This window comes from Phyllopteryx taeniolatus, chromosome 13 (genome assembly GCF_024500385.1).
Source record: "Phyllopteryx taeniolatus isolate TA_2022b chromosome 13, UOR_Ptae_1.2, whole genome shotgun sequence".
Taxonomy (NCBI): domain Eukaryota; kingdom Metazoa; phylum Chordata; class Actinopteri; order Syngnathiformes; family Syngnathidae; genus Phyllopteryx; species Phyllopteryx taeniolatus.
In genome coordinates this window covers 21,962,505-21,989,568 of record NC_084514.1, presented here as the reverse complement: position 1 = coordinate 21,989,568, position 27,064 = coordinate 21,962,505, and the positions used below count along the sequence as shown (strand labels likewise).

At 45.9% G+C, this 27,064-nt stretch overlaps 1 protein-coding gene across 2 annotated transcripts in view; it reads left to right on the top strand.

Annotated features, from left to right (window-relative positions):
* Positions 1–27,064, top strand: part of syt14a (synaptotagmin XIVa) — an 80,728-nt gene that overhangs the window by 39,071 nt on the left and 14,593 nt on the right. For both annotated transcript variants that reach the window (XM_061795143.1, XM_061795141.1), the window contains exons 5-6: positions 14,234–14,505; positions 21,181–21,630. In XM_061795143.1, the coding sequence (XP_061651127.1) occupies positions 14,234–14,505; positions 21,181–21,630 (722 nt within the window). The remainder of the gene's footprint in view (positions 1–14,233; positions 14,506–21,180; positions 21,631–27,064) is intronic.

The following is a 27,064-nucleotide window of genomic DNA, read 5'->3' as shown; positions in this document are numbered from 1 at the left end:
TTGATTGTGCAAATGTTGCAGATACTCCTCAATCAGTGTGCAAATGGAGCAGATGCTACTCAGGCATGAGTGGCCAGTATTGGTCAACAACAGATATGCAAATAGTGCAGCGTGGCGAGACTACTACAGTGAGTGCACGAGTAATGTATAATTGGCCCCACAGAAATGTGACAACAAACTCAAGTCAGCATGTTGTAATGGAATTGTAGGTTAGGTGTTTAAGAAGTTGATTGCAAGAGGGAAGAAGCTGTTGGAATGTCTGCTAGTTCTAGTTTGCATTGATGGGACTCCATTGATTACGGAGCATAACGTAAACATTTACAGGACAGTATGGAAAAAGTAAGTGAACCGTTTGATTGAATAACTGGTTGACCCTCCTTTGGCAGGAATAACCTCAACCAAACATTTCCTGTCATTGAAGATCAGACCATTCCACCGCACCACTCGTCAATAGTACTGGCTTGCGCATTTCCCCCCATCCTGTCCTGCCCTTTCTGTCTTCTCTTGTTCTCTTGGTTAGTTATTGCATGTCCTCATCGGGCGTCCCCCCCCCCCCCATCTACAAATGACTGTTGTAATGTTACTTGTGTTCAAGTATCTAGACTCACACCTAGTCCCCTTGTCCATTCTATATCTCTGTCTGTCCCCTAAAACCCTTTTCTGTCCGGCTGCATTTTCAATAATAAAGCAAGGTGGCATGCTTCTGAGGACCGGGGTTCAATTCGCGGCCCCGCCTTGTGGAGTTTGCATGTTCTCCCTGTGCCTGCGTGGGTTTTCTCTGGTCACTCCGGGTTCCTCCCACATCCCAAAACATGCATGGTAGGTTAATTGAAGACTCTAAATTGGCCGTAGGTGTGAATGTGAGTGTGAATGGTTGTTTGTTTATATGTGCCCTCCGATTGGCTGGCAACCAGTTCAAAGTGTACCTCGCCTCCTGCCTGATGATAGCTGGGATAGGCTCCAGCACTCCCGCGACCGTTATGAGGATAAGCCGCTCAGAGAATGGAAGGATTGATGGATAAAAAATAAGCAGGAGTATTTCAAACTCCTCTGTTGCACAGCAAAACAGTTCCAGCACAAAGGCATACAGAGCCAGCATTCTGCAAGGCAATGCAGCTGAACAGGATAGGTTTCAAAAAAGAAAAAAGAAGGAAGAAAAACATTTAAAAAAAATAAAAAAAGACCATTCCTCTTTACAAAACTGTCATGAACGGAACAGAGGATAGGACCCAAAAATGCACGACTCCAAAACAAATGGACAGTTTCCAAAAAGAGAGGTTTAATAGACGGGCATAGGTCGGTACACAGGCAGGCAATCCAAGAAAGGCAACAGTATCCAAAAACAGGAGGCAAGGTTGATAATCGGAACAGGGTCAAGTCTTACTGAGTCTGTGACGTGGAAAAAAGGAATGCTGGAATGCGACGACAAGGTACAACGAACTGGCAACGAGAGGGAATGAGACACGAGGTTAAATACAAGGGGTAATTAGGGTGAACGAGGCACAGGTGGTGAAGATCGTCACAGGAGCAGCTGTGTGTGAAACAGGGGGGAAGACAAAACCCGGAACACACACACACACACACATGACAGTACCCCCCCCCCCCCCCCCATTAACGGCCGGCCCCAGACGGCCCTGGGGCCCCTGGATGCGCAACGTGGAAGTCCCGAATGAGCGAATCATCCATGATAAACGCAGATGGTACCCATGAATGTTCCTCAGGCCCATAGCCCTCCCAGTCCACCAGATATCAGCTTCACGGTGACAGGGTTGATGATTTTTGTGATGGGAAAGGGCCCAACGAACCTGGGAGCGAGCTTCTTGGACTCCACCCGGAGTGGAATATGTTTGGTCGAGAGCCAAACTCGCTAACCCACTTTGTAGTTCGGGGCCGATGTCCTCCAATGGCTTTGTAGTACCGTCCCTGGCGCAGCAGCATCTGGCGGGCTCGCTCCCAGGTCCTCCTGCAGCGTCTCACCAAGGTTAATGCCGCTGGAACTGTGGACTCTGGGGCTATGGCAGGAAACAGAGTTGGTTGGTAACCATGCACAACGTGAAAAGGCGATAGACCAGTGGATGCAGAGGGGAGGGAATTGTGGGAGAATTCGACCCAAACCAGTTTCTGAGACCAGGATCGCGGCTCCTGTGAAGCGAGACATCGGAGCCCCGTCTCCAGGTCCTGGTTCAGCCTCTCGGTTTGGCCGTTGGTTTCAGGATGAAACCCAGATGACAGACTGACGGTAGCACCTATGAGATTGCAAAACTCCTTCCAAAATTGCGAAATGAATTGGGGACCCCTATCAGACACCACATTCTTGGGGAAACCATGGAACTTAAAAACCTGATTAATCATTAGCTCGACAGTGTCTTTAGCTGAGGGTAATTTTGGATATGCAATGAAGTGTGCCATCTAAGAGAACCTGTCAACAACTGTAAGAATGGTGGTATTGCCTTTAGAGGCCGGTAATCCTGTCACAAAGTCTACGGAAATGTCTGACCAAGGACGTTGTGGTATTGGCAGGGGTCGCAACTCCCCAGGAGGACGTTGATGAGAGGGCTTGTTAGCAGCACATACCTGGCAAGCATTGACGTAATCGATAACATCCCTCCTAACATTAGGCCACCAAAAGCGCTGTTCGACCACTGACCACTTGGCAATGCCTGGGTGACATACAGTTCGGTTCATGTGAGCCCAGTGGATGACTCTTCCCCTTAAGGTCGGAACCACATAAAGCCTGTTTTCAGGGCAATCTTCAGGGCTAGGACTGTCTTTCAAAGCCCCTTTAACCGCAGTTTCAATGTCCCAAACAAAAGCGGAAATGAAACATGACTTAGGCAAAATAGTCTTAGGGTCGGACAAAGAATTCTCTTCGGAGAAAATGCGTGACAAAGCATTTGGCTTACCATTTTTAGAACCAGGTCGGTAGGATAAGGTACAATTAAATCTAGGGAAGAACAGAGCCCATCTAGCCTGCCTCGCATTTAATCTTTTAGCAGTTTTAATATACTCAAGGTTCTTGTGATCTGTCCATACTAAAAACGGAGTCTGTGCCCCCTCTAGCCAGTGCCTCCACTCCATCAAAGCCACCTTGACTGCCAGCAGTTCACGGTCACCAATGTCATAATTTTTCTCAGCTGGGGTCAGTTTTTTGGAGAGAAAAGCACAAGGATGTAATTTATCATCCTTGAGAGATTTCTGGGAGAGCACTGCTCCTATTCCGCCATCAGACGCATCGACTTCAACCACAAACTGCTGTTTGAGATCTGGCAAAGTAAGGATGGGAGCGGAGGTAAAGCTCGACTTAAGTTTTTGAAAAGCTGCCTGACAAAGCGGGTTCCATACAAAAGGTTGGTGTGGCGAGGTAAGATCATGCAAAGGACAGGCTGTAGAACTGAAATTTCTGATGAATTTTCTGTAGAAGTTTGCGAACCCTAAGAACCTTTGTACATCTTTGCGTGACGTGGGAGTAGGCCAATTAATAACTTCATCGACTTTGCAAGGGTCCATTTTGACTTCACCTTGAGCCAGGACGAAACCCAGAAAAGAAACGGACGCCTTGTGGAACTCACATTTCTCAGCCTTGACATATAGTTGATTCTGCAATAACTGCTGCAAAACAGAGCGGACATGAATAATGTGAGTCTTCTCATCCGTGGAGAATATCAAAATGTCATCCAAATATACAAAAACATAAATATTCAACATGTCACGCAGGACATCATTGACAAGGTTCTGGACAACAGCTGGAGCGTTAGTAAGCCCAAAAGGCATTACCAAATATTCATAATGTCCCGTTGGTGTGTTGAATGCTGTTTTCCATTCATCCCCCTTCCTTATCCTGACTAGATGATATGCATTTCTTAAGTCCAGTTTGGTGAAAATCTTGGCTCCCTCCAGGAACTCAAAGGCGGTGGAGATGAGAGGAAGAGGATACCGTTTTTTCGGTAATCGATACAGGGTCACAGGGTCTTGTCTTTCTTGTCCACAAAAAAAAATCCTGCTCCCGCAGGGGATGAAGATGGGCGAATGATCCCGGCTGCCAGTGATTCTAACACGTACTCCTTCATGGCCTTGTGTTCCGGCCCTGAAAGAGAGAACAACCCCCCTCGTGGGGGTGTGGTTCCAGGCAGCAAGTCAACAGTACAGTCATAAGGTCTGTGGGGTGTAAGGGATTTGGCCTTGGACTTGGAAAAAACATCTTTAATATCCTGGTAACAGGTGGGCACTTGAGATAAATCAGGATCCCCAGATGGGGTCTGTGGATTGTCCTTAGAAACATAGCCCTGAACATCACATGGCGGCTTTAAACAGTTCCGGGCGCAATTGCTGCCCCATGATATAACCTGCCCAGAGGACCAGTCAATGTGGGGGTTATGTAATTTCAACCATGGGTTCCCTAAAATAAGGTCATGATTCATGGCGTCAAAAACATGAAAACTAATGCGTTCCGAGTGAAAATCAGGAAATGTCAATGTGAGTGTTTGGGTGCGGTGAGTGATCTTGCCCATAAAACTGCCGTCTGCAGCATAGGTGTTGCGGTGGCGTTTTATTTCAAAGGTTCTAAGGTGCATACATCTAACGAGGATGGAGTTGAGTAAGTTTGCGTCAGAACCAGAGTCAATTAATACAGGTGTATGAATTTCTTGATCAGGAGAGCATAGTGTCACTCTAGGAAGAACCCGTGTAGAGTCTTCCTTAATGAAATTCAGACTCACCTCTCCTGTGCCCTTGCTACCGGCACCGGCAACTTTGACGTGACAGTTGCTCACGGAATGACCCAACTGACCGCAGTAGAAGCACCGCCATTCCCTCAGCCGGCGTTGACGTTCCTCAGGGGAGAGACGGAACCTGCCCAGTTGTATGGGTTCATCCGTGGGGACGCTAGCCAGTGGGTTGAGACCGGAACCAGGAGATCTGCCTTGGTTTGGCTGGTCACCGAGGCTCGTCCTCCAAGTGCGCGGTGACGCAGCCCTCCGCCGATCTCCATCCAGCTCGCGATCCAAAAGCCTCTTGTTGACTTTAACGGCGAGAGCGATGAGAGTGTCCAAGTCGGTCGGCAGGTCTAGCGGGACTAAATGATCCTTGACGGCGGGGGATAGTCCTTGAAAAAAAGCATCGAGTAGTGCTTGATTATTCCAATGACTCTCAGCTGCTAGAATGCGAAACTCAATTGCGTAATCAGACACCCTGCGCTTGCCTTGTTGTAAGGTGACAAGGGAGCGAGCTGCCTCACGATCTGGAGTGGAAAATTGAAAAATTTGCTCCATAGTCTTTACAAAAAAAGCCCATGAATGACACGCGGCGGAATTGCGGCTCCATTCAGCAGGAGCCCACGCCTCCGCACGACCAGTCAGGTGGGAAATGACGAAAGCGATTTTTGCCCGCTCGATGGGGAAGGCAGCTGCCTGCAGCTCAAAGTGGAGTTCGCACTGCGTGATGAACGGCTTAATGTTCCCAGAATTTCCAGAGAACCTCTCCGGTCGAGAGAGCTGTGGGCAGACAGCAGCGGAGGTGGCAGGTGCCTGCATGGTGACTGCTTCACATGGAAATACCGTGGCGGTATTGGGTGTGGTGCCAACTGGTTCCTTCTCTTGAATAATTTTCATAAGAAGTTCAAACTGCGAGGCCACCTGTCTCATCATATTGTCCTGATGCCTTGACAGTCCCTCTAGATGAAGTTGGAGGGCAGCAATCTGCTCATCCTGCTTCGAGAGGCGTTGACCCTGCGCTTGAAGGGCTTTGGGCACCGGGTCTGAGTCTGCTGGGTCCATGTTATGGCCAGTTCGTTCTGTCATGAACGGAACAGAGGATAGGACCCAAAAATGCAGGACTCCAAAACAAATGGACAGTTTCCAAAAAGAGAGGTTTAATAGACGGGCATAGGTCGGTACACAGGCAGGCAATCCAAGAAAGGCAACAGTATCCAAAAACATGAGGCAAGAAGGCAAGGTCGATAATCGGAACAGGGTCAAGTCTTACTGAGTCTGTGACGTGGAAACAAGGAATGCTGGAACGCGACGACAAGATACAACGAACTGGCAACGAGAGGGAATGAGACACGAGGTTAATTACAAGGGGTAATTAGGGTAAACGAGGCACAGGTGGTGAAGATGCTCACAGGAGCAGGTGTGTGTGAAACAGGGGGGAAGACAAAACCCGAAACACACACACACACATGACAAAAACTGTTGCAGTTTGCGGGATTCTGGGGATATCTGATGTGAATAGATCTCTTGACGTCATGCTACAGCTTCTTCATCGGTTTGAGGTCAGAACTTTTTTTGAATTTTAGAAATTCAAAAGGGTTCACTTAATTTTTGCTCCCGCTGTACATAATATACTGCAATAACTGTCCCGCAGTAATATTCTTGACATAATTTTAGAAAAATGGAAATTCAGACAAATTGTTATGGAAGTGAATTTCTGTCAGTTGGCAGCTCTGCATCTGCAACCTTGCGACGCCACTCACAAATTTTGAATCGCAGCAAAACCAGCGACTGACGGTCTGCACCTCATGAAAACTAGTGTCAGAACCCTGCACACTGTGCAACAGTTCTGTTGGTTTCAGGCGCATCACTGAAGGCCGCGGGCCTAGCAAATTGTGCTCACTGTTCAGAACTGTAAAAGTGATGTAGACTGTGGTACTTAAGAGGGTTTTGCCCCTTATGTCGCGCAAATGATTGTCATCTTGGAATATTTGAGAGAGCACGGCAAGCGCAGAATTAACTCAACTCAAGTCAACTTGGAATGGTTTTATAGCGCACTTTAAAAATAAACAGCTGAAACTAAGTGCAAACCCAATTTCAATGAAGTTGGGACGTTGTGTTCAACAAATAAAAACAGAATACAATGATTTTCAAAACATGTTCGACCTATATTTAATTGAATACACTACAAAGACAAGATATTTAATGTTCAAACTGATAAACCTTATTGTTTTTACCAAATAATCATTAACTTAGAATTTTATGGCTTCAACACTTTCCAAAAAAGCTGGGACAGGGTAATTTTACACTGTGTTACATCACCTTTTCTTTTAACAACATTCAATAAATGTTTGGGAACTGAGGACACTAATTGTTGAAGCTTTGTCGGGGGAATTCTTTCCCATTCTTGCTTGAGTTACAGCTTCAGCTGTTCAACAGTCCGGGGTCTCCGTTGTCATATTGTCTACGCTTCATAATGTGCCACACATTTTCAATGGGAGACAGGTCTGGACTGCAGGCAGGCCAGTCTAGTACCCGCACTCTTTTACTAGGAAGCCACGCTGTTGTAACACGTGCAGAATGTGGTTTGGCATTGTCTTGCTGAAATAAGCAGGGGCGTCCATGAAAAAGACGTTGCTTGGATGGCAGCATACGTTTCTCCAAAACCCGGATAGTTCTTTTCCTCTTTGGCCCGGAGGACATGACGTCCACAATTTCCGAAAGCAATTTGAAATGCGGACTCGTCGGACTACAGAACACTTTTCCACTTTGCATCAGCCCAGAGAAGCCGGCGGCGTTTCTGGGTGTTGTCTATAAAAGGCTTTTGCTTTGCATAGTAGAGTTTCAAGTTGCACTTACGGATGTAGCGCCGAACTGTATTTACTGACATTGGTTTTCTGAAGTGTTCCTGAGTCCGTGTGGGAATATCCTTTACACATTGATGTCGGTTTTTGATGCAGTGCCGCCTGAGGGATCGAAGGTCACAGGCATTCAATGTTGGTTTTCTTGCCACTTACATACAGTGATTTCTCCAGATTCTCTGAACCTTTTGATGATATTATGGACCATAGATGATGAAATCCCAAAATTCCTTGCAATTGTACGTTGAGGAACATTGTCCTTAAACTGTTCGACTATTTTCTCACGCACTTGTTCACAAAGAGGTGAACCTCGCCCCATCTTTGCTTGTGAATGACTGAGCAATTCAGGGAAGCTCCTTTTATACCCAATCATGGCACCCACCTGTTCCCAATTAGCCTGTTCACCTGTGGGATGTTCCAAACAGGTGTTTGATGAGCATTCCTCAACTTTCTCAGTCTTTTTTGCCACCTGTCCCAGCTTTTTTGGAATGTGTTGCAGCCATAACATTCGAAGTGAATGATTATTTGCTAAAAACAATCAAGTTTATGAGTTTGAACATTAAATATCTTGTCTGTAGTGTATTCAGTTAAATATAGGTCGAACATGATTTGCAAATCATTGTATTCTGTATTCTATACACAACGTCCCAACGTCATTGGAATTGGAGTTGTAGAAAAAGGGACTTCAAGCATTTTCCTGTCAGGGTTCGGCATATGATTTGAAAGGGAGCAACATGTACCACTAGACTACCAGAGCACAGCTGATACATACATTCCTCCTTTCATCTTCCGTACTGCTTATCCTCACTAGGGTGCGTACGGGAGCCTATCCCAGCTGACAATGGGCGAGAGGCGGGGTACACACTGAACTGGTCGCCAGCCAATTGCAGGGCACATAAAAAAAAAAAAACATTCGCACTCACATTCACACCTATGGGCATTTCAGAGTCTTCAATTAACCTGCCACGCATGTTTTGGGGATGTGGGAGGAAACCGGAGTACCCGTAGAAAACCCACACAGGCATGGGGAGAACATGCAAACTCCACACAGGAGCCCGGCCGGGTCCTCAGAACTGTGACGAAGACGTGCTAACCAGTCGGGCACTGTGCCACAGATGAAAGAAAGTGCTGTAAATAAATTAAATTGAACATAAAACATTTAACCAAGTCAGATTCACCCTACACTAAGAAAGCTGAGGAGGAAAGGGCAGTAGAGTTGAAGTCCCTCAGACAAGCAGGTGAGAGGCAGTGACCTTAAAGGAAGGAATGGTTTAAATCTCCTGTCCTTCTCAATAGTCTCTCGGTTTGACGCTGGCTCTCTTGAGTCCATCTCCACATCTTTGGGACGTGCACCAAGGGAATGCCAGATCCATCTTCGAGGTGGAGTAGCTCCTTGTTGTGAGCATAGTTTAAAAACATCAAAAAAGCGCTGAACCTCTCCGCTATTAAATATCACGGCTAAAATGTTGTACTAATGTATGGGGTGCTGTTTATAAATTGGCTCACACTGAAAATATCATTTTGCGACATTTAGCTTTCAACAATGTTGAAAAAAATAGTGTGGATTTTATTTATTTATTTATTTTTTTTACAAACGGCACACCATCCTTGTGCAACCATTGTGGCATTACACAATAAGAATACTAAATGTTGGGTGGGGGACAAATAAAGGTGAATTTTAACAAAGCTGCTGTAAAAGGCTGCCGACTCACAATGCCTTTTTGATCAACTAAATCCATCCATCCATTTTTTTTACCGCTTATCCTCAGTAGGGTCGCGGGCTGCTGGAGCCTATTCCAGCTACCTTCGGGCGGGAGGCGAGGCACACCCTGAACCGGCCGCCAGTCAATTGATCAAAATAAAAAATAGAAAAAAATGAACTTTGAATGGAATTGTAAGTGTTAGTGGAAGAGAAACAAACATATTACTGAGTTACAGAATATAAATCTATCACTCCAGTAATTTTGGTTAAGCCAGCAACCACATAAAAGCCATGTTTGATTGAACCCTGTGCGTGGCATTTGGATGGATGTGCCCATCCTGCATTACATTGCGTTTGGGACAGGTTGGGACAGCATGCCTGACAAACTGCTGACCCAGATGCAACAAATGACTGGCTCCAAGTCAGACCCTAGATCATTCAGAAGCTCCATAATTGCATTGCTTAATAGACAATATGTCACGATAATTTTTTTATTTCAGAAATGTATACACAAGTGGAAAAGAAAAACCCAAACTTTTAAAAAAATTACTCAAACCATCATGTCATCAACCCTTAGTTATGCTAGATATCCCAACATAAATCTGACGTCTGCTGCCTGTTTTCTGGGTTTGGTCACATGACATTTGCAACGCAAGGACAAGAGCAGTTGTTATTTTAATTTAGGTCAACAGCAGAGGGCAATATTGCCAAACATGGCAGCGCTCTGAGATGGATGAAATTTGATGAATTAATCTGTTTAATTCTTATTCCAAAAATGCAATATTCAGCAGAACACCATTACTTTAAGAGTAAACATCTTGTAACGATATGTGACTGGTCAGACCACATAACAGACACAGAGCGTTAAAGGAGTAACTCAAAAAGTCTTTATTCCAATGATGTTCAAATAAATGCGAGTGACGAGAAGGTATGGAATAGTTCTGCAAAGTGCAAGATAAGAAACTGGTAAACATTAAGTTATACTAACAAGTAGGGAAAATTTCATTCCACTTAGCACAAAAATAAAAATAAATAAATAAATAATAAAGACAATAAAGCAGGAAAAGCAGGAAAATGCCACAACTTACAGAAAAAAGGCGAACAACAAAAAAAAAATGAGGAGCAGTGTGAAATACTAGAGTGAGACAGGACGCAGCACAGCAAATGGTGAAGACAAAGGAATGATTTGGCATCCTCCTGGTGTAGTAGTGGTGGTGCAGAGCCTCAGTCTCGAAGCTGATTACCAATAACGCCCACGTGCGCCTAAATGCTCATCATTCATTGCGCTGCTGAGGGGAAACAAAGAAAAACACAAGGAGGGGCCAACTGAAAAAACGAACAAAAGAGTGGATCCTGACACACCTACAATTGGGGAAATACATAAAATGTTATATATATATATATAAAAGTGTGTGTGTGTGTGTGTGTATGTATATATATATATATATATATATATATATGTGTGTGTGTGTGTGTGTGTGTGTGTGTGTGTGTGTGTGTGTGTGTGTGTGTGTGTGTGTGTGACGGCACGGTAGCCGACAGGTTAGAGCGTCAGCCTCACAGTTCTGAGGACCTGGGTTCAATCCCCGGCCCCGCCTGTGTGGAGTTTGCATGTTCTCCCTGTGCCTGCGTGGGTTTTCTCCGGGCACTCCGGTTTCCTCCCACATCCCAAAAACATGCATTAATTGGAGACTCTAAATTGCCCGTAGGCGTGAGTGCGAATGGTTGTTTGTGTGTATGTGCCCTGCGATTGGATGGCAACCAGTTCAGGGTGTACCCTGCCTCCTGCCCGATGACAGCTGGGATAGGCTCCGGCACGCCCGCGACCCTAGTGAGGAGAAGCGGCTCAGAAAATTGATGGATGGAGATACATATATATATATATATACATATATACATATATATACATATATATATATATATATATATATATATACATATATACATATATATATATATATATATATATATATATATATATATATATATATATATCCATCCATTTTCTGAGCCAGTTCAGGGTGTACCCTGCCTCCTGCCCGATGACAGCTGGGATAGGCTCCGGCATGCCCGCGACCCTAGTGAGGAGAAGCGGCTCAGAAAATGGATGGATGGATGGAAGGATAAAAAATAAGCAGAAGGAGTATTTCAAACTTTCAATATATTTTTATATCCATCCATCCATTTTCTGAGCCGCTTCTCCTCACTAGGGTCGCGGGCTTGCTGGAGCCTATCCCAGCTATCATCGGGCGAGAGGCGTGGTACACCCTGAACCGGTGGCCAGCCAATCGCAGGGCACTTATAAACAAACAACCATTCACACTCACATTCACACCTACGAGCAATTTAGTGTCTTGTGGGCACATTGGTTAAATGGTGTAGGAATTATAACAGTCCATGTATAGTCCACTTTTATGCTAAGGACTTTTTATGGGGGCTGGCTAGCTGCATACTAGCTACATTACACATAGCAGCTGGAATCTTGATTGGACCCACCAAAATTTATCCACAAACGATTGGAAGCTGGGCAGCCAAGACACGCTATGAAATGAAAGTCAAAAAGCTGTTGGAAATGAATTAATACAAATTATTATATGTATGATTATATATTTTATTCTCTTACAATAAATATTAGCAATGATTAATTAGCAATGTAATTACGTTGTAAATATAAGTCCATGCTTTTGATAGTGTTCAGGCCAACAGAGAAGGCCTTGGAGTACTTTACAAAAGATTTGCACTTTACAAAAAAAGAGTCATAAGGATAGTTCATCATGCTGGGTACCTTGCTCATACAAATTCTTTGTTTTTAAAATTGGTTTTTTTTTAATTCTGGGACTTAGTTAAATATAAAACGGGTCAGATTTTGTGTAAAGCCTGCAATAAGTTGTCACAAAGCGACATCCAAATGATATTCATGGTAAGAGAGGGATGTGGTGTAAAACTGGAATAAATTAGATGAGAAAATAAAAATGTTCATTAACTAAAAACAATTTAAAAGTAGCGACAAACAAACACTTTTGGTCAGCTATAAAGAATTGAACAGCTAATTTTATACTTTTCTGTGAAAGGATTGTAGTTGTGTGTTTATAATAAAGGCTTTATTTCATACTCATTCACTGCCATTGACGGCATATAGAAGTCCCTCCATCCATCCATTTTCAACACCGCTTATCCTGGTTAGGGCACTGGAGCCTATCCCAGCTGACTTCAGGCAAAAGGTGGACTACACCCTGAACTGGTCACCAGTCAGTCACAGGGCACATATAGACATGGACAACAATTCACACTCACATTCATACCATCACCGAGTGGGAACTGAAGCCACATTGCCTGTACCAAAGTCAGGCGAGTGTACCACTACACCATCAGTGACTCGGCTATAGAAGTCAAATATCAATTTTAACTTGAAGGGCTGGCAGTAAATGAGGTTTTTATCTTCTAAAATGTATGGATGTATGGATTATGTATGTTGTTATGGATCTTGTAATTATTAAAATGTAAGGGGGGTGCTGAACTTGATAATCTTTGCTTACTTCAGCCTCTTCTCTAATTTGAACTTTATCACACTTTTTCACTTTTGCTTGTTTGAGACAAATAAACATCAATCAATCAATCAATAAATCAATCAATCAAAAAAGCCCATGTGAACAGGGAATTCTCTGTGAAGGAAGGAGGGCTTACAAGAAAAGTGGATTTATAACCCTCCCAATTATCAGGGTGCAGGAAAAAGTGATGCCTTTACACAGCAGCTTCCATCAAATCAACCGCCCCCGGCTCAGCAGGGCGGGGGGCGGCAAAATGGGTTTGCTTCTTTTATCAAGACCTCCATGACACTTAGTTAAAACTCCTTTGCCTTTATCGTGCTGCTGCTATGTGCCACTTTGAGGAGAAGTCTCACTGCATCTGACATGAGACAGAAAGTTCCAAGAATTTTGGAGAGCGCTAGAAACAGTAAGTTGGAGAGGATTGTGACAAAACAAGGCTTGCTTTTTCTAAAAGTTAGGAAACAGAAGAGAGCCTATTTTTCATCCTGAGCTATGTTTTAATTTCTGTTTTTTTTATGCAAATGTCCCTATGTGAGTATTAGTCTCAGCTGTTCAAGTGCAAGTCCAAATTGGACAATGAAAGTAGATTTGAGAATTTAGCTGACAGAACTGCTCAAGATTTCTCATGAGTGTGACACAAACTCTCAGTGTATCATTTGTCATTGCCTTCTTTTCATTTGAATTATTAGAAGTGTGAGATGCATGAAATCTGTGGCAGGTATATACTGTAAGTACTGTAGTCACTGAATTCCATTAATTGAATATTCGGGATCTATTCATCAATTATTTATGTTCTGTACTCCACTGACAAGTTAAATCACAATAAAGAGGCTTTGTATCGTTGAGGAACTCTATGAACTAGCCGTCCATTTTGTATCCCACTTCTCTTCATTTGGGTCACTGTGAATTGGAGCCAATAACACCTTACTTTGGGCGAGTGGCAGGGGACAATGTGGACTGGTCACCACTCAATCTATACACATGGTATATAATCAGACAACCATTTACAGTTTTCAATTAACCAAAGAAGCATGTTTTTGGTATGTGTGAGTAAAACCCACACAAGCATATGGGGAAAATCTAAACTCCACAGAGATTTTCCAAAAGAGATTAAATCACCTGTGTGTGAGGCAGTTCTAAACACTTCTCCATTGTGCTACCACAATTAAATTACTCAGTATTAAATATAACCTTCATTTCTCCCCAAAAATCAACACCATCTGGTGGGGGCACTCCACTATAAACCCTCATCACCACATAGCAAACATTACCGAAGCACGCTAACGCTAACAGCCAACAGCTCTTTACAGCAGTGCAATTTATCCATAGCCCATATCATGGCTCCTGTATACACGTAGTCCATTGTCAACACAGCTAATCTTTGTCTGTGTCTTGTCTTCCGCCATTCTATAACAGCCAACTGCATTCAGAGGATGAGGCGGACACCCCCCCTTGATGAACTCCAACCTCCGCCATATCAGGATGAAAATGGATCTCCACGGATGTCTTGTACACTGTCAGACCTGGGTGACGCCAAATGTGATCTATCACAGACCAGTGGTAGCCCCCACCTTTCCTTTCGCAAATGCACCAGTGAGGGAAGTGATGGCCATGAGACAGAGAGTTATTTAAACAAGGGCTATGAGGAGGATGTGCCCAGTGACAGTACTGCTGTTCTCAGCCCAGAGGTAAATAATGTGCTTCCCCAGAGACATATACAAGAAAATCGAATGAGGTGATGCAGTAATTAATGATGGAAACACTCGGGTGTTGAACAACTTCTTTTGCAGTCGACGGCAAGGTGATGATAGCCAAGGCGACGTCAACTAATCGATGTCATTGATATATTTTCTTTGTCTCAACTCACTGTGTGTGCCAATGTAAAGAAAAAAAGAAAATCACTGTGCCAATTCCAAACACACTGCTGCTGTCCATAGTGTGCAGACCCCAGCCCCAGACACATACATCCAAACACATTCATGTCACGTACGTGGTTAGGGCGAAGGCGAGGAACGCAAGGCAAGAACATGGTGGACCCAATTGCAGGGAAGCAGGGAGGCAAGGCAGGAGTGCGGGAATCTCAAAATAATAATATTTAATCACAATGATTAAAACAAGTGGTGACTAAACAACTGGCGACTAAACAACTGGCGACTATGACATGGCAAGAGGTGTGACAACGACAATGAACCGACAAGGACTGAAAGAAACCAGGGAACTAAATACAAACAAATTGACGAGACAACGAGGAACACCTGGACAAGACACGAGTGGCTGGAGAGAGCTGATTGGTCGACACAAAGTAGACGAGAACAGGTGGACACAACAACCTAATGAGCACACGACAAACATGGAACACAGGAAAACATGGAACAAAACTAAACACAACCCAAACCAAAACACAGACCATGACAGTACCCCCCCTCTAAAGGAACGGATCCCAGACGTTCCCCAAACAACAACCAAAAAGTCATCAACCCAGGGTGGGCGGAAGGGGGCCTGGAGGAGGGTACAGAGTCCACCCCTCAGGTCAGTCTGGTGGCCATCCAGGCCACCCGAGGTGAGGTGCTTGGCTGACCGGTTCAGGAGGTCGTCCAGGACGCCAAGCACCAGGGTCTTTACAGGGCCATTCAGGCGGACGGCCACGGTGCCGAACCCAATGGTAATGCAGGGGCCAGGCAATAGGGTTGGGTGGCGGCCGCTGGACGAACGCCGCCGGAGCAGGGACGGGTGGCGGCCGCTGGACGAACGCCGCCGGACCAAGGACGGGTGGCGGCCGCTGGACGAGCGCCGCCGGAGCAAGGACGGGTGGCGGCCGCTGGACGAGCGCCGCCGGAGCAAGGACGGGTGGCGGCCGCTGGACGAGCGCCGCCGGAGCAAAGACGGGTGGCGGCCGCTGGACGAGCGCCGCCGGAGCAAGGACGGGTGGCGGCCGCTGGACGAGCGCCGCCGGAGCAGGGTCAGGTGGCGGCCGCTGGATGAGCGCCGCCAGAGCAGGGTCAGGTGGCGGCCGCTGGACGAGCGCCGCCGGAGCAAGGACGGGTGGCGGCCGCTGGACGAGCGCCGCCGGAGCAAGGACGGGTGGCGGCCGCTGGACGAGCGCCGCCGGAGCAAGGACTGGACGAGCGCCGCCTGAGCAAGGACGGGTGGCGGCCGCTGGACGAGCGCCGCCAGAGCAGGGACGGGTGGCGGCCGCTGGACGAGCGCCGCCGGAGCAGGGACGGGTGAGGGCCGCTGGACGAGCGCCGCCGGAGCAAGGTCGGGTGGCGGCCGCTGGACGAGCACCGCCGCAGCGGGAGCCTGGCGCAGCTGCTGAGGAGCCGGAACGGGAGCCTGGCGCAGCTGCCGAGGAGCCGGAACGGGAGCCTGCCGCAGCTGCCGAGGAGCCGGAACGGGAGCCTGCCGCAGCTGCCGAGGAGCCGGAACGGGAGCCTGCCGCAGCTGCCGAGGAGCCGGAACGGGAGCCTGCCGCAGCTGCCGAGGAGCAGGAACGGGGCCTGCAGTCGCTTCCTCAGCCAGCCGCCATTGAGGTTTGGGAGTAGAGGGTACGGGAGTGGCAGAGTGCACAAGGTCTCGGGAAGGTGAACTAGGAAAAATGGCTGGTACTGAACATGGTGGCTTGGGGGCAGGTTTGACTTGACGTGACTTAATTAGAGCCGTGGAACAACGTGTGGGAACAGGTGAAAAATTAAGTGACTTGTGAACAGGGGGAAAAAAACGAGGGGGCAAAATTTGACCTTTACTTGGGCGCCTCCGTTGGCCACCACGCGGCGGTCCCGGGTAGATGGCCAAACGGGTGCCCAAGAAAAGGTCCGAGGGAAAGGATTTGGACTCACTGGGGTTGGAAACGGGGAGACGTGACAAAAACGGACGAGGACGGGATAAACTTGGGAAGGAACCAGAAAAATCTAAATCTGTGTCAGAGTCAGAATCAGACAGGATGTTAACTAAATCAGGGCCATCTTCACAATCAGAAAAATCAGAATCTAAAGAAACATGTGGATGTAAAATAGTCGGGCACGGTGAATAACTAGGACAAGTGGGGGGACCCGAGGAAAAGGACAGAAAAGACTGAACGATAGGGCTTACTGGAGGAGGGTAGGTATGGATGGCAGGCTGAGGACGGTGGGAGGCAGTTTGGTGGCGTCCAGGTTGACGCCATGTTCTTCCCACTGGGTCCTGTTCTGGTCGGTTCATTCTGTCACGTACGTGGTTAGGGCGAAGGCGAGGAACGCAAGGCAAGAACATGGTGGACCCAATTGCAGGGAAGCAGGGAGGCAAGGCAGGAGTGCGGGAATCTCAAAATAATAATATTTAATCACAATGATTAAAACAACTGGTGACTAAACAACTGGCGACTAAACAACTGGCGACTATGACATGGCAAGACGTGTGACAACGACAATGAACCGACAAGGACTGAAAGAAACCAGGGAACTAAATACAAACAAATTGACGAGACAACGAGGAACACCTGGACAAGACACGAGTGGCTGGAGAGAGCTGATTGGTCGACACAAAGTAGACGAGAACAGGTGGACACAACAACCTAATGAGCACACGACAAAAATGGAACACAGGAAAACATGGAACAAAACTAAACACAACCCAAACCAAAACACAGACCATGACAATTCAGGCACTCAGTCATCCAATCACATTTAGATACCGTCAAGGTACAGTCGGATTTTGGACAACTCGAACACCAATGTATATAACACAACCACGGGTTCACTACTTGCTATAATATATAAGAATTGTATCTACATAGTTTAAAAATGTGGCACAGTGAAAGACTGGTTAGCACATCTGCCTCACAGTTCTGAGGACTGGGGTTCAAATCCAGCCTCTCCTGTGGAGGTTGCATGTTCTCCCCGTGCCCGCGTGAGTTTTCTCCGGGTACTTCGGTTTCCTCCAACATCCCAAAAACATACATGGTAGTTTGATTGAAGACTCTAAATTGCCCGTAGGTGTGGATGTGCGTGGAAATGGTTGTTTGTTTCTATGTGCCCTGCAATTGACTGGCGACCAGTTCAGGGTGTACCCCGCCTCTTGCCCAAAGATAGCTGGGATAGGCTCCAGCAGGCCCGCGACCCTAATGAAGATAAGCAGTTCAGAAAATGGATGGATGGATGGATAGTTTAAAAAATAAAGGATGAAGGAATGGTTTTCGATAATGTATTCATGAAAACTTTCAGTTGTGTTATTTGGACTGTTGCAAGAGTTTTATAAGTTGTTACTGTCTTTGAGACCCTGAAGCTATCTGTGAGAGCGGGGGGTGGGTGATACCACTGCAAGGGTGTGTCTCCGCTGGAGCGGGGAGGCAGACAGAGGAGAGAAACGCCAGTTGGCTGTTTTTCTTTGACACGCTAACCATTAATTTTAACAACAGTAGTAGTGATTTTGATGTAGCCCTATGGGGGCCACAAGCCAGTGCAAACTGTAGGCCAGTCCCAAGCCCGGATAAATGCAGATGGTTGCATCAGGAAGGGCATCCGGCTTAAAACTTTGCCAAACAAATATGAGCGTTCATCCAAAGAATTCCATACCGGATCGGTCGTGGCCCGGGTTAACAACGGCCGCCGCCGGCGGCGTCAACCTGCAGGGCGCCGTTGGAAATTCAGCTACTGTGGGTCGAAGTTGAAGAAGAAGAGAGGTGGAAAGCAGGTCCTTCGGCAGAAAGAGCGAGGAAAGCACAGAGCCTAGAACTGAATGTGGGGACTTTGAATGTTGGACTATGACAGGAAAATCTCAGGAGTTGGTTGACGTGATAATTAGGAGAAAGGTTGATATATTGTGTGTCCAGGAAACCAGGTGGAAAGGCAGTAAGGCTAGAAGTTTAGGGGCACGGATTAAATTATTTGACCATGGTGTAGATGGGAAGAGAAATGGAGTCGGGGTTATTTTAAAAGAAGAGTTGGCTAAGAATGTCTTGGAGGTGAAAAGAGTATCAAATCGAGTGATGATGCTGGAACTTGAAATTGAGGGTGTTATGTATCATGTGATTAGTGGCTATGCCCCACAGGTAGGATGTGACCTCGAGGTGAAAGAGAAATTCTGAAAGGAGCTAGACGAAGTCGTTCTGAGCATCCCAGACAGAGAAAGAGTTGTGATTGGTGCAGATTGTAATGGACATGTTGGTGAAGGAACTAGGGGTGATGAAGAAGTGATGGGTAAGTACGGCATCCAGGAAAGGAACTTGGAGGGACAGATGGTGGTAGACTTTGCAAAAAGAATGCAAATGGCTGTAGTGAACACTTTTTTCCAGAAGAGGCAGAAACATAGGGTCACCTACAAGAGTGGCGGTAGAAGCACGAAGGTGGATTACATCTTGTGCAGATGATGTAATCTGAAGGAGGTTACCGACTGTAAGGTTGTGGTTGGGGATAGTGTGGCTAGACAGCATAGGATGGTGGTGTATAAAATGACTCTTGTGGTGGGGAGGAAGATTAGGAAGACAAAGGCATAGCAGAGAACCATGTGGTGGAAGCTGAGACAGGACGAGTGTTGGGCAGATTTTCGGGAAGAGGTGAGACAGGCTCTCGGTGGACAGGAGGAGCTTCCAGAAGACTGGACCACTGCAGCCAAGGTGATCAGAGAGCCAGGCAGGAGAGCACTTGGTGTATCTTCTGGCAGGAAAGGAGAGAAGGAGACTTTGTGGTGGAACCTCACAGTACAGGAAATCACACAAGGAAAAAGGTTAGCTAAGAGGAAGTGGGACACTGAGAGGACCGAGGAGAGGCGAAAGGAATACATTGAGATGCGACACAGGGCAAAGGTAGAGGTGGCAAAGACCAAACAAGAGGCATATGATGACATGTATGGCAGGTTGGACACTAAAGGAGAAGAAAAGGATCTATACAGGCTGGCCAGACAGAGGGATAGAGATGGGAAGGATGTGCAGCGGGTTAAGGTGATTAAGGATAGAGATGGTATATGTTGACTGGTGCTAGCAGTGTGCTAGATAGATGGAAAGAATACTTCAAGGAGTTGATGAATGCGGAAAATGAGAGAGAAGGAAGAGTAGAAGAGCAAGTGTGGTGGACCAGGAAGTGGCAATGATTAGTAAGGGGGAAGTTAGAAAGGCAAGAAAGAGGATGAAAAATGGAAAGGCAGTTGGTCCTGATGACATTCCTGTGGAGGTATGGAAGCATCTTGGAGAGGTGGCTGTGGAGTTTTTGACCTTTGAGCTTGTTCAATAGAATTCTAGCGCGTGAGAAGATGCCTGAGGAATGGGGGAAAAGTTGGGCTGGTGCCCATTTTTAAGAACAAGGGTGATGTGCAGAGCTGTGGGAACTATAGAGGAATAAAGTTGATGAGCCACACAATGAAGTTATGGGAAAGAGTAGTGGAGGCTAGACTCAGGACAGAAGTAAGTATTTGCGAACAACAGTATGGTTTCATGCCTAGAAATAGTACCACAAATGCATTATTTGCCTTGAGGTCCAAGCAGGTTGGAACGGGTGGAGGAAGGTGTCAGGTGTGTTATGTGACAGAAGAGTCTCTGCTAGGATGAAGGGCAAAGTTTATAAAACAGTGGTGAGGCCAGCCATGATGTGCGGATTAGAGACAGTGGCACTAAAGAGACAACAGGAAGCAGAGCTGGAGGTGGCGGAAATGAAGATGTTGAGGTTCGCTCTCGGAGTGACCAGGTTGGATAAAATTAGAAATGAGCACATCAGAGGGACAGCCAAGGTTCGATGTTTTTAAAACAAAGTTAGAGAGAGCAGACTTGGGTGGTTTGGACACGTCCAGAGGAGAAATAGTGAGTATATTGGTGGAAGGATGATGAGGATGGAGCTGCCAGGCAAGATAGCTAGAGGAAGACCAAAGAGAAGGTTGATGGATGTCGTGAGGAAAGACATGAGGGCAGTTGGTGTTCGAGAGGAGAATGCAGGAGATAGGCATACATGGAAAAGGATGACAGGCTGTGGCGACCCCTAAAGGGACAAGCCGAAAGGAAAAGAAGAAGAAGTAGTAGTAGTGATTTTATTCAATAAAGAGGTTATTGATCGACCATTGTTTGTCTCCGTTTCCGAAGGGCGTTTGGTAAATTTACTGACAGTTGATGTGAGGATTTCAGGCTGCCCTTCAGCTAGCGTTAGCCTTTTCAGATGAGGGTGTTCAAAACACTTTTGCTGGTTATATTTGATGATTGATTTGCACAAGTGACAGTTCTACCAGTCTCCTTTTTAGTAAAATATTTCCACACGCTTGAGGCACCACCGTAGTGCCAACCAGCCACATATGATTGATGATTTGTCGACTTTAAGCTATAACCATCATTGCGGAGTGGCAAGGTCGACACATCGACTAGTCGGTTCAACCCCAAGTAAACAGCATATTTCATGTTTTTTCTTCAGGAGATGTCAGCCCGCGGTTCAGCAGCTCAGCTCCCTAAAGGCTACGAACCAGATCAGGTTGCAAAATATGGGACTCTCGACGTAGCGTTTGACTATGATCCAGAGGAGCAGCAGCTGGCTGTGACCATCATGGCGGTAACAGACCTTCCCATCCTAAAACACACTGGCAACATCTCCTGGCAGGTCCATCTGGTGCTGCTACCCATGAAGAAGCAGAGGGCTAAGACAGGAATCCAAAGAGGTGCATGCCCTCTTTTCAGAGAAACCTTTCACTTTTGCCATATGGAGTCTGAGATGATCAGCAACTACGCGATCAGATTTAGACTTTACAGTATGCGGCGGATGAAGAAGGAGAAGGTGCTTGGCGAAAATGTGTTTTATCTCACCAAGCTCAATCTTCAGGGAAAAATGTCTGTGCCGGTCATTCTAGACCCATGCTGCACATACCCAGTAAGTAGGTTTAAAGCAGGTGTTGTTTGTCATGTACAGTGGAACCTCTTAAGGTCATACACAATTGTTTCAGTGATACTGGGGTGTAACGGTTCAGTCATTATATCAATGTATCGATTTGTATTCCTACAATCCAATTGGATCGATCTGTGCATGGTTGGTTAGACTTCAGGACGAAATTATATCAAATTCATTAAATGATTTTAAAGGTAATAAAATGATTGCATCGATACTTGGAAATAATTAGATTAGATTTATGCACAGCAGACTTTATATGAAGGACATTCCTCTCTGTAGTGCCCCTTGCGGGTGGACCGAGACACCACAGTATGTGTGTGACTCACTTTGTGCTGCGTGTCGAAGACTTTGAAGCTCGCAAGTTTAGCCTAGCTCGTGAAGAATACATCGCTCAGCAGAGATAAAGTTTGTAAAGGGCTGTGACTGTGATTATCGTGTAAAAATGTGTAAAGTAGAAATGCTGAGAGCATTGCTGAATGCACAAACTATTGCGGCCATCAAAGAAATATTTGTAGCTTTTGAAAGAACAACAGTCGAGTATGAGTGAGGTGGGCAACTTTGTGGTACAAAAGAGGAGAACAAGAGACAACATCAACTACTGGATTCTGCTTACAAGGCTCACTATGTACTTCAAAGAGCAGGTTTGTTAATTTATTTAGCACTCTGTATTAGTAACACTATTCCTAAAAGATTACCAACGTGAAGACCTCACAGTGCTTTGATTCTCGCTATTAGTATTTGACTATTTAGAAGAGGGATTCTCAAACTTTGGTTCCAGCTTGGGACTCTTTACACTAGAGACACTTACAAGGACACTCATTCGAACACCAATTGAACATCTTTTTTCGAGAAAAAAACGAGCTGAACCAGTCAAATCATAGCTGAAATAATGTACTGTAAATAACAATAAGTTGCTGTTTTCTGTTTTATTGCAAAGAAATACAAGTACATCAGGAAAATCTTTATATTTAATGTCCTTAATTAATTTTACCTGATTTCTTTACAAGAAACAGCAGGAATCTAGCAAAGTTCACATTCACTTTCCAATATACAGGTGTTTATTCCTCAATCACACTGGTTGAATATTTTGCTAAAAAGTTACTGAATTTATTTCCAGCTTCTGAATTGTTTCAGATCCTATCATACTAAATGAACCAATATCATCCTTGAATCGAATTCCCAACCACGAATCGTGATACGAATCGAATCGTTTCCAAAACAAACCATTACACCCCGACTGGTTGACATTGGAATTGTTTTTAAAACATTGTTTGGTCCCATGGGAAATAATGTAAAGTTCGGACCATAAGCCTAAATTTTTTTCTCCCAGCTTTAACACTGTGGGTTAATGATACGTCTTATTTACAGATTTTCACGACCCCAGGAGTGTCAAGTTCTCTCGTCTATTCTCAGCTTGTCTTTAACTTACCAAAATCGTATTTACTGTGCATGAGGTATTCAATGATCTCCATGTTCAAGTGTGAACTGTTCACATTTTTCAGTCAGATAGGCACACATTGAAGCATTCAAAGGTTAGCAGTATTTGTTTTGTATTTGTTTGTATTCACTCCACCCTGAATGTGCAGTCACTGCAGTGTTTAGTTTGGCAGGTAGCTAACAGTTCTCGAAATGATACTCCAAGATGTTTATTTGTCAACAGAAATGTTCATTGAAAGTACTTTCAACACATCACTAACATTATCATTACCCTAACATAAAGCCCCTAGCTTAATAATAATAATAATAATATTTCATTTTATTTATAGGCACCTTTGAAGCCATTCAAGATACATCAAATCAAGCAATACAATACAAATAACACAACATAAAACATAAATTAAAATGGCAAATGATATGGGAAATTTTAAGTGACTATTCAGTCCGGAATATGTGTGTCTTCAATTTGGATTTGAAGATGGCTAATGACTCTGTGTTTTGGAGGTCAGGTGGTAGTGAGCTCCATAGACGGGGGGCAGAGCAACTGAAGACTCGGTCCCCCACGGTAGACAGAAGAAGGGAAGGGACGGTGAGGTGGTTGGAGGACGAAGATCTAAGAGAGTGGGTGGGAATATGGTAATGTGAAGGAGGTCAGCAGGGTGAGGTTATTGATGGGTTTGAAGGTGCAGATCAGTATTTTATAATGGATGCGCTATTGGACAGGGAGCCAGTGGAATTGTTGCAGGGGTGGAGTTATTGATGTAGTGAGTGAAGGGGATCCTTGTAATAATACGGGCAGTGGAGTTCTAGAGAAGCTGTAGTTTTTGTAGTGACTTGTGGGAGAGAACAAACAGGAGAAAGTTGCAATAATCCAGGCGGGAAGTGACAAGGCTATGAACAAGGATAGCAGCAGTGTGGGGGTGATGGATGGACATAGGCGATTGATCTGTGAAAATGAAAGTATGCAGACCGGGTGCTGTTGTTTATCTGTGCTTGGAAGGAGTGTGTGCTGTCGAGGGTGACACCCATACTCTTAACCTGAGCGAAGGGTGGGAAACAGAGGAATTATCAAGTCTAATAGAAAAACTGTCAATTTTGGCAGTTTTATCACTGTTGAGTTGTAGAAATTTTGATAAGAACCAGTTTGAATTCATATAAGCAGTCAGTGAAGGAGGAAGAGTGGCGGTGGGTTTAGTGGAGAGGTAGAGCTGGGTGTCATCTGCGTAACAGTGAAAGTGTAAATTGGATTGAAGTTGAAAATACTGCTGAGAGGTAGGATATAGGTGATAAAGAGGAGGGTGCCCAAGACAGAGCCGTGGAGAACACCAGAATAAACTGGGGACGGATGGGATTTAAATGATTTAATTTCAACAAACTGGATGCGGCCAGACAGGTAAGAAGGGAACCACTGGAAGGGTGTGTGTGAAATGCTAATGTGGTGGAGTTTGTTCAGGAGATGGCGTGGGAAATGGTATCAAAAGCTGCAGTCAGATAAAGGAGGATGAGGATGGTGAGTAGGCCAGAGTCAGGTGCCAGGAGGAGGTCGTTGGTGATCTTGATGAGTGCTGTTTCAGTGCTATAGAAGGGGCGGAAGACAGACTGGAATTGTTCATAGAGATTATTGGAAGTGAGATGGGAGTGGAGCTGGGAAGTGATGGTCTTTTGCAACACTTTTGAGAGAAATGTGGAGCTTGGATATGGGATGAAGGTTATTGAAATTATTTGGATCTGAACCGGCTTTGCTGTGGGAACAATGCCAGTAGAGAGAGATGAGTGGATGATGTGCGTTATGATGGGGACCAGGGACAGGAGGAAAGCTTTCACCAGAATAGGAAGGGGGTCAAGTTGGCAATTGGAGGGCTTGGAGCAACAGATGATTTCAGAAATGTCCAAGGCAGAAGGCAGAGTAAAACTTGAAAGTGAAAGGACAGGTAAGATAGGGCCAGCCAGTGAGGATGGACTAAGACAGCAAGAATTTGCTGGTGGATCACTTTGAATTTTGCATTGGAAAATGACATTAGGGAATTACTGAAAACAGATGAGTACAAGTGGAAAGGAATGGAGTCTGGTGGGCGTGAAATATTGCCAAGCAGGGAGACTAGTGTCTTGCAGTTGCCTTCATTTTTACGGATAAGAGTTGTGTAGTAGGGAGATTTGGCTTGAGTTAGTCTTTGTCGTGTTTAAGATGATGACTGTACATGTCCTTGTGTATAGTGAGTCAGGTTTTCTGATCGAGGCATTTTAGTGTTTTGAGGAGACGATGGAGATTATTACTGTAATGAGGAATCAGTTCGGCGGCACGGTGGCCGACTGGTTAGAGCGTCAGCCTCACAGTTCTGAGGAGCGGGGTTCAATCCCCGGTCCCGCCTGTGTGGAGTTTGCATGTTCTCCCCGTGCCTGCGTGGGTTTTCTCCGGGCACTCCGGTTTCCTCCCACATCCCAAAAACATGCATTAATTGGAGACTCTAAATTGCCCGTAGGCATGACTGTGAGTGCAAATGGTTGTTTGTTTCTATGTGCCCTGCGATTGGCTGGCAACCAGTTCAGGGTGTACCCCGCCGCCTGCCCGATGACAGCTGGGATAGGCTCCAGCACGCCCGCGACCTGAGTGAGGAGAAGCGGCTCAGAAAATGGATGGATGGATGGAGGAATCAGTTCATTGGGGGTCGAGAGAGACTCCGAAATGGGGAGGCTGTTGATAGAAGTGAAGAGAGTGTCTGGGGTAATGTTCTTGATTTGGCAAAAAGAGATGACACGGGGGAGGTTGATTTTGAAAACGGTTAGGTTATAGAAAAGGTCATTAGCATGTGATCTGAAAAGGGTGCGTGAGTCGGAATTTAAGTTGCTTGTATTGGTACCGGAACAGCTTACCAGTTCCAGGATGTGTGTTTTGCAGTGAGTGGGAAAGTTAATTAATTACTGAAGACCAAAGTTATTGAGACAAGATGAGAACTCACTGGAAATTGTTATTGGAGATGTCCATGTGAATATTAAAATCACCAAGCTGTATTATGTGATGAGTTAGTGAATACAGATGGGACAGACAGGCAGCTGAGTTCTTAAAAAGGGGCACCACCACCTTGGTCTACCAATCCAGAGGCACTGTCCCCGATGTCCACACGATGTTGCAGAGGCGTGTCGACCAGGACAACCCCACAGAGCATTTAAGAACTCAGGGCGGATCTCATCCATCCCCAGGCCCCTGCCACCGAGGAACATTTTAACCACCTTGATGACCTCAACCCTGGAGATAGGAAAGCCTACCTCAGAGTCCCCAGACTCTGCTTTCTCATAGAAAGGTGTGTAGAATTGAGGCCTTCGTAGTATCGGCCCACCAACTCACAATGTCCTGAGCTGAGGTCAGCAGCTCCCCATCACCACTTTACACAGGGCTTCCCCCACCTGAGACGGCGGATGGAGGACCAGAATTTCCTCAAAGCCGCCCTGAAGTAGCTCTCCATTGCCTTACCAAACTCCTCCCACGCGCGTGTTTTTGCCTCGGTGACCACCAAAACTGCGTTCCATTCGGCTAGCTGGTACCTATAAGCTGCCTCCGGATTCCCACATGCCAAAAAGACGCGATAGGACTCCTTCTTCATCTTGACGGCATCCCTTACTGCTGGTGTACACCAACAGCTTTGGGGATTGCCTCCCAGGCAGGCACCAACCACCATGCAGCCACAGCTCCGTTCAGCCACCTCAACAATGGAGGCGCGGAATATGGTCCACTCGGACTCAATGTCCCCCACCACCCCCGGGAAGTGCTCGAAGTTCTGCTAGACGTGGGAGTTCACACTCCTTCTGATAGGCGACGTGCCCAACAGACCTTCACAATACACTTGGGACTGCCAGGTCAGACCCGCATTTTCCTCGGAGCCAACTTATCACCAAGTGGTGATCAGTTAATAGCGCCGCCCCTCTCTTCACCCGAGTGTCCAAGACATGCGGCCGCAAGTCCAATGTCATGACCATAAAGGCA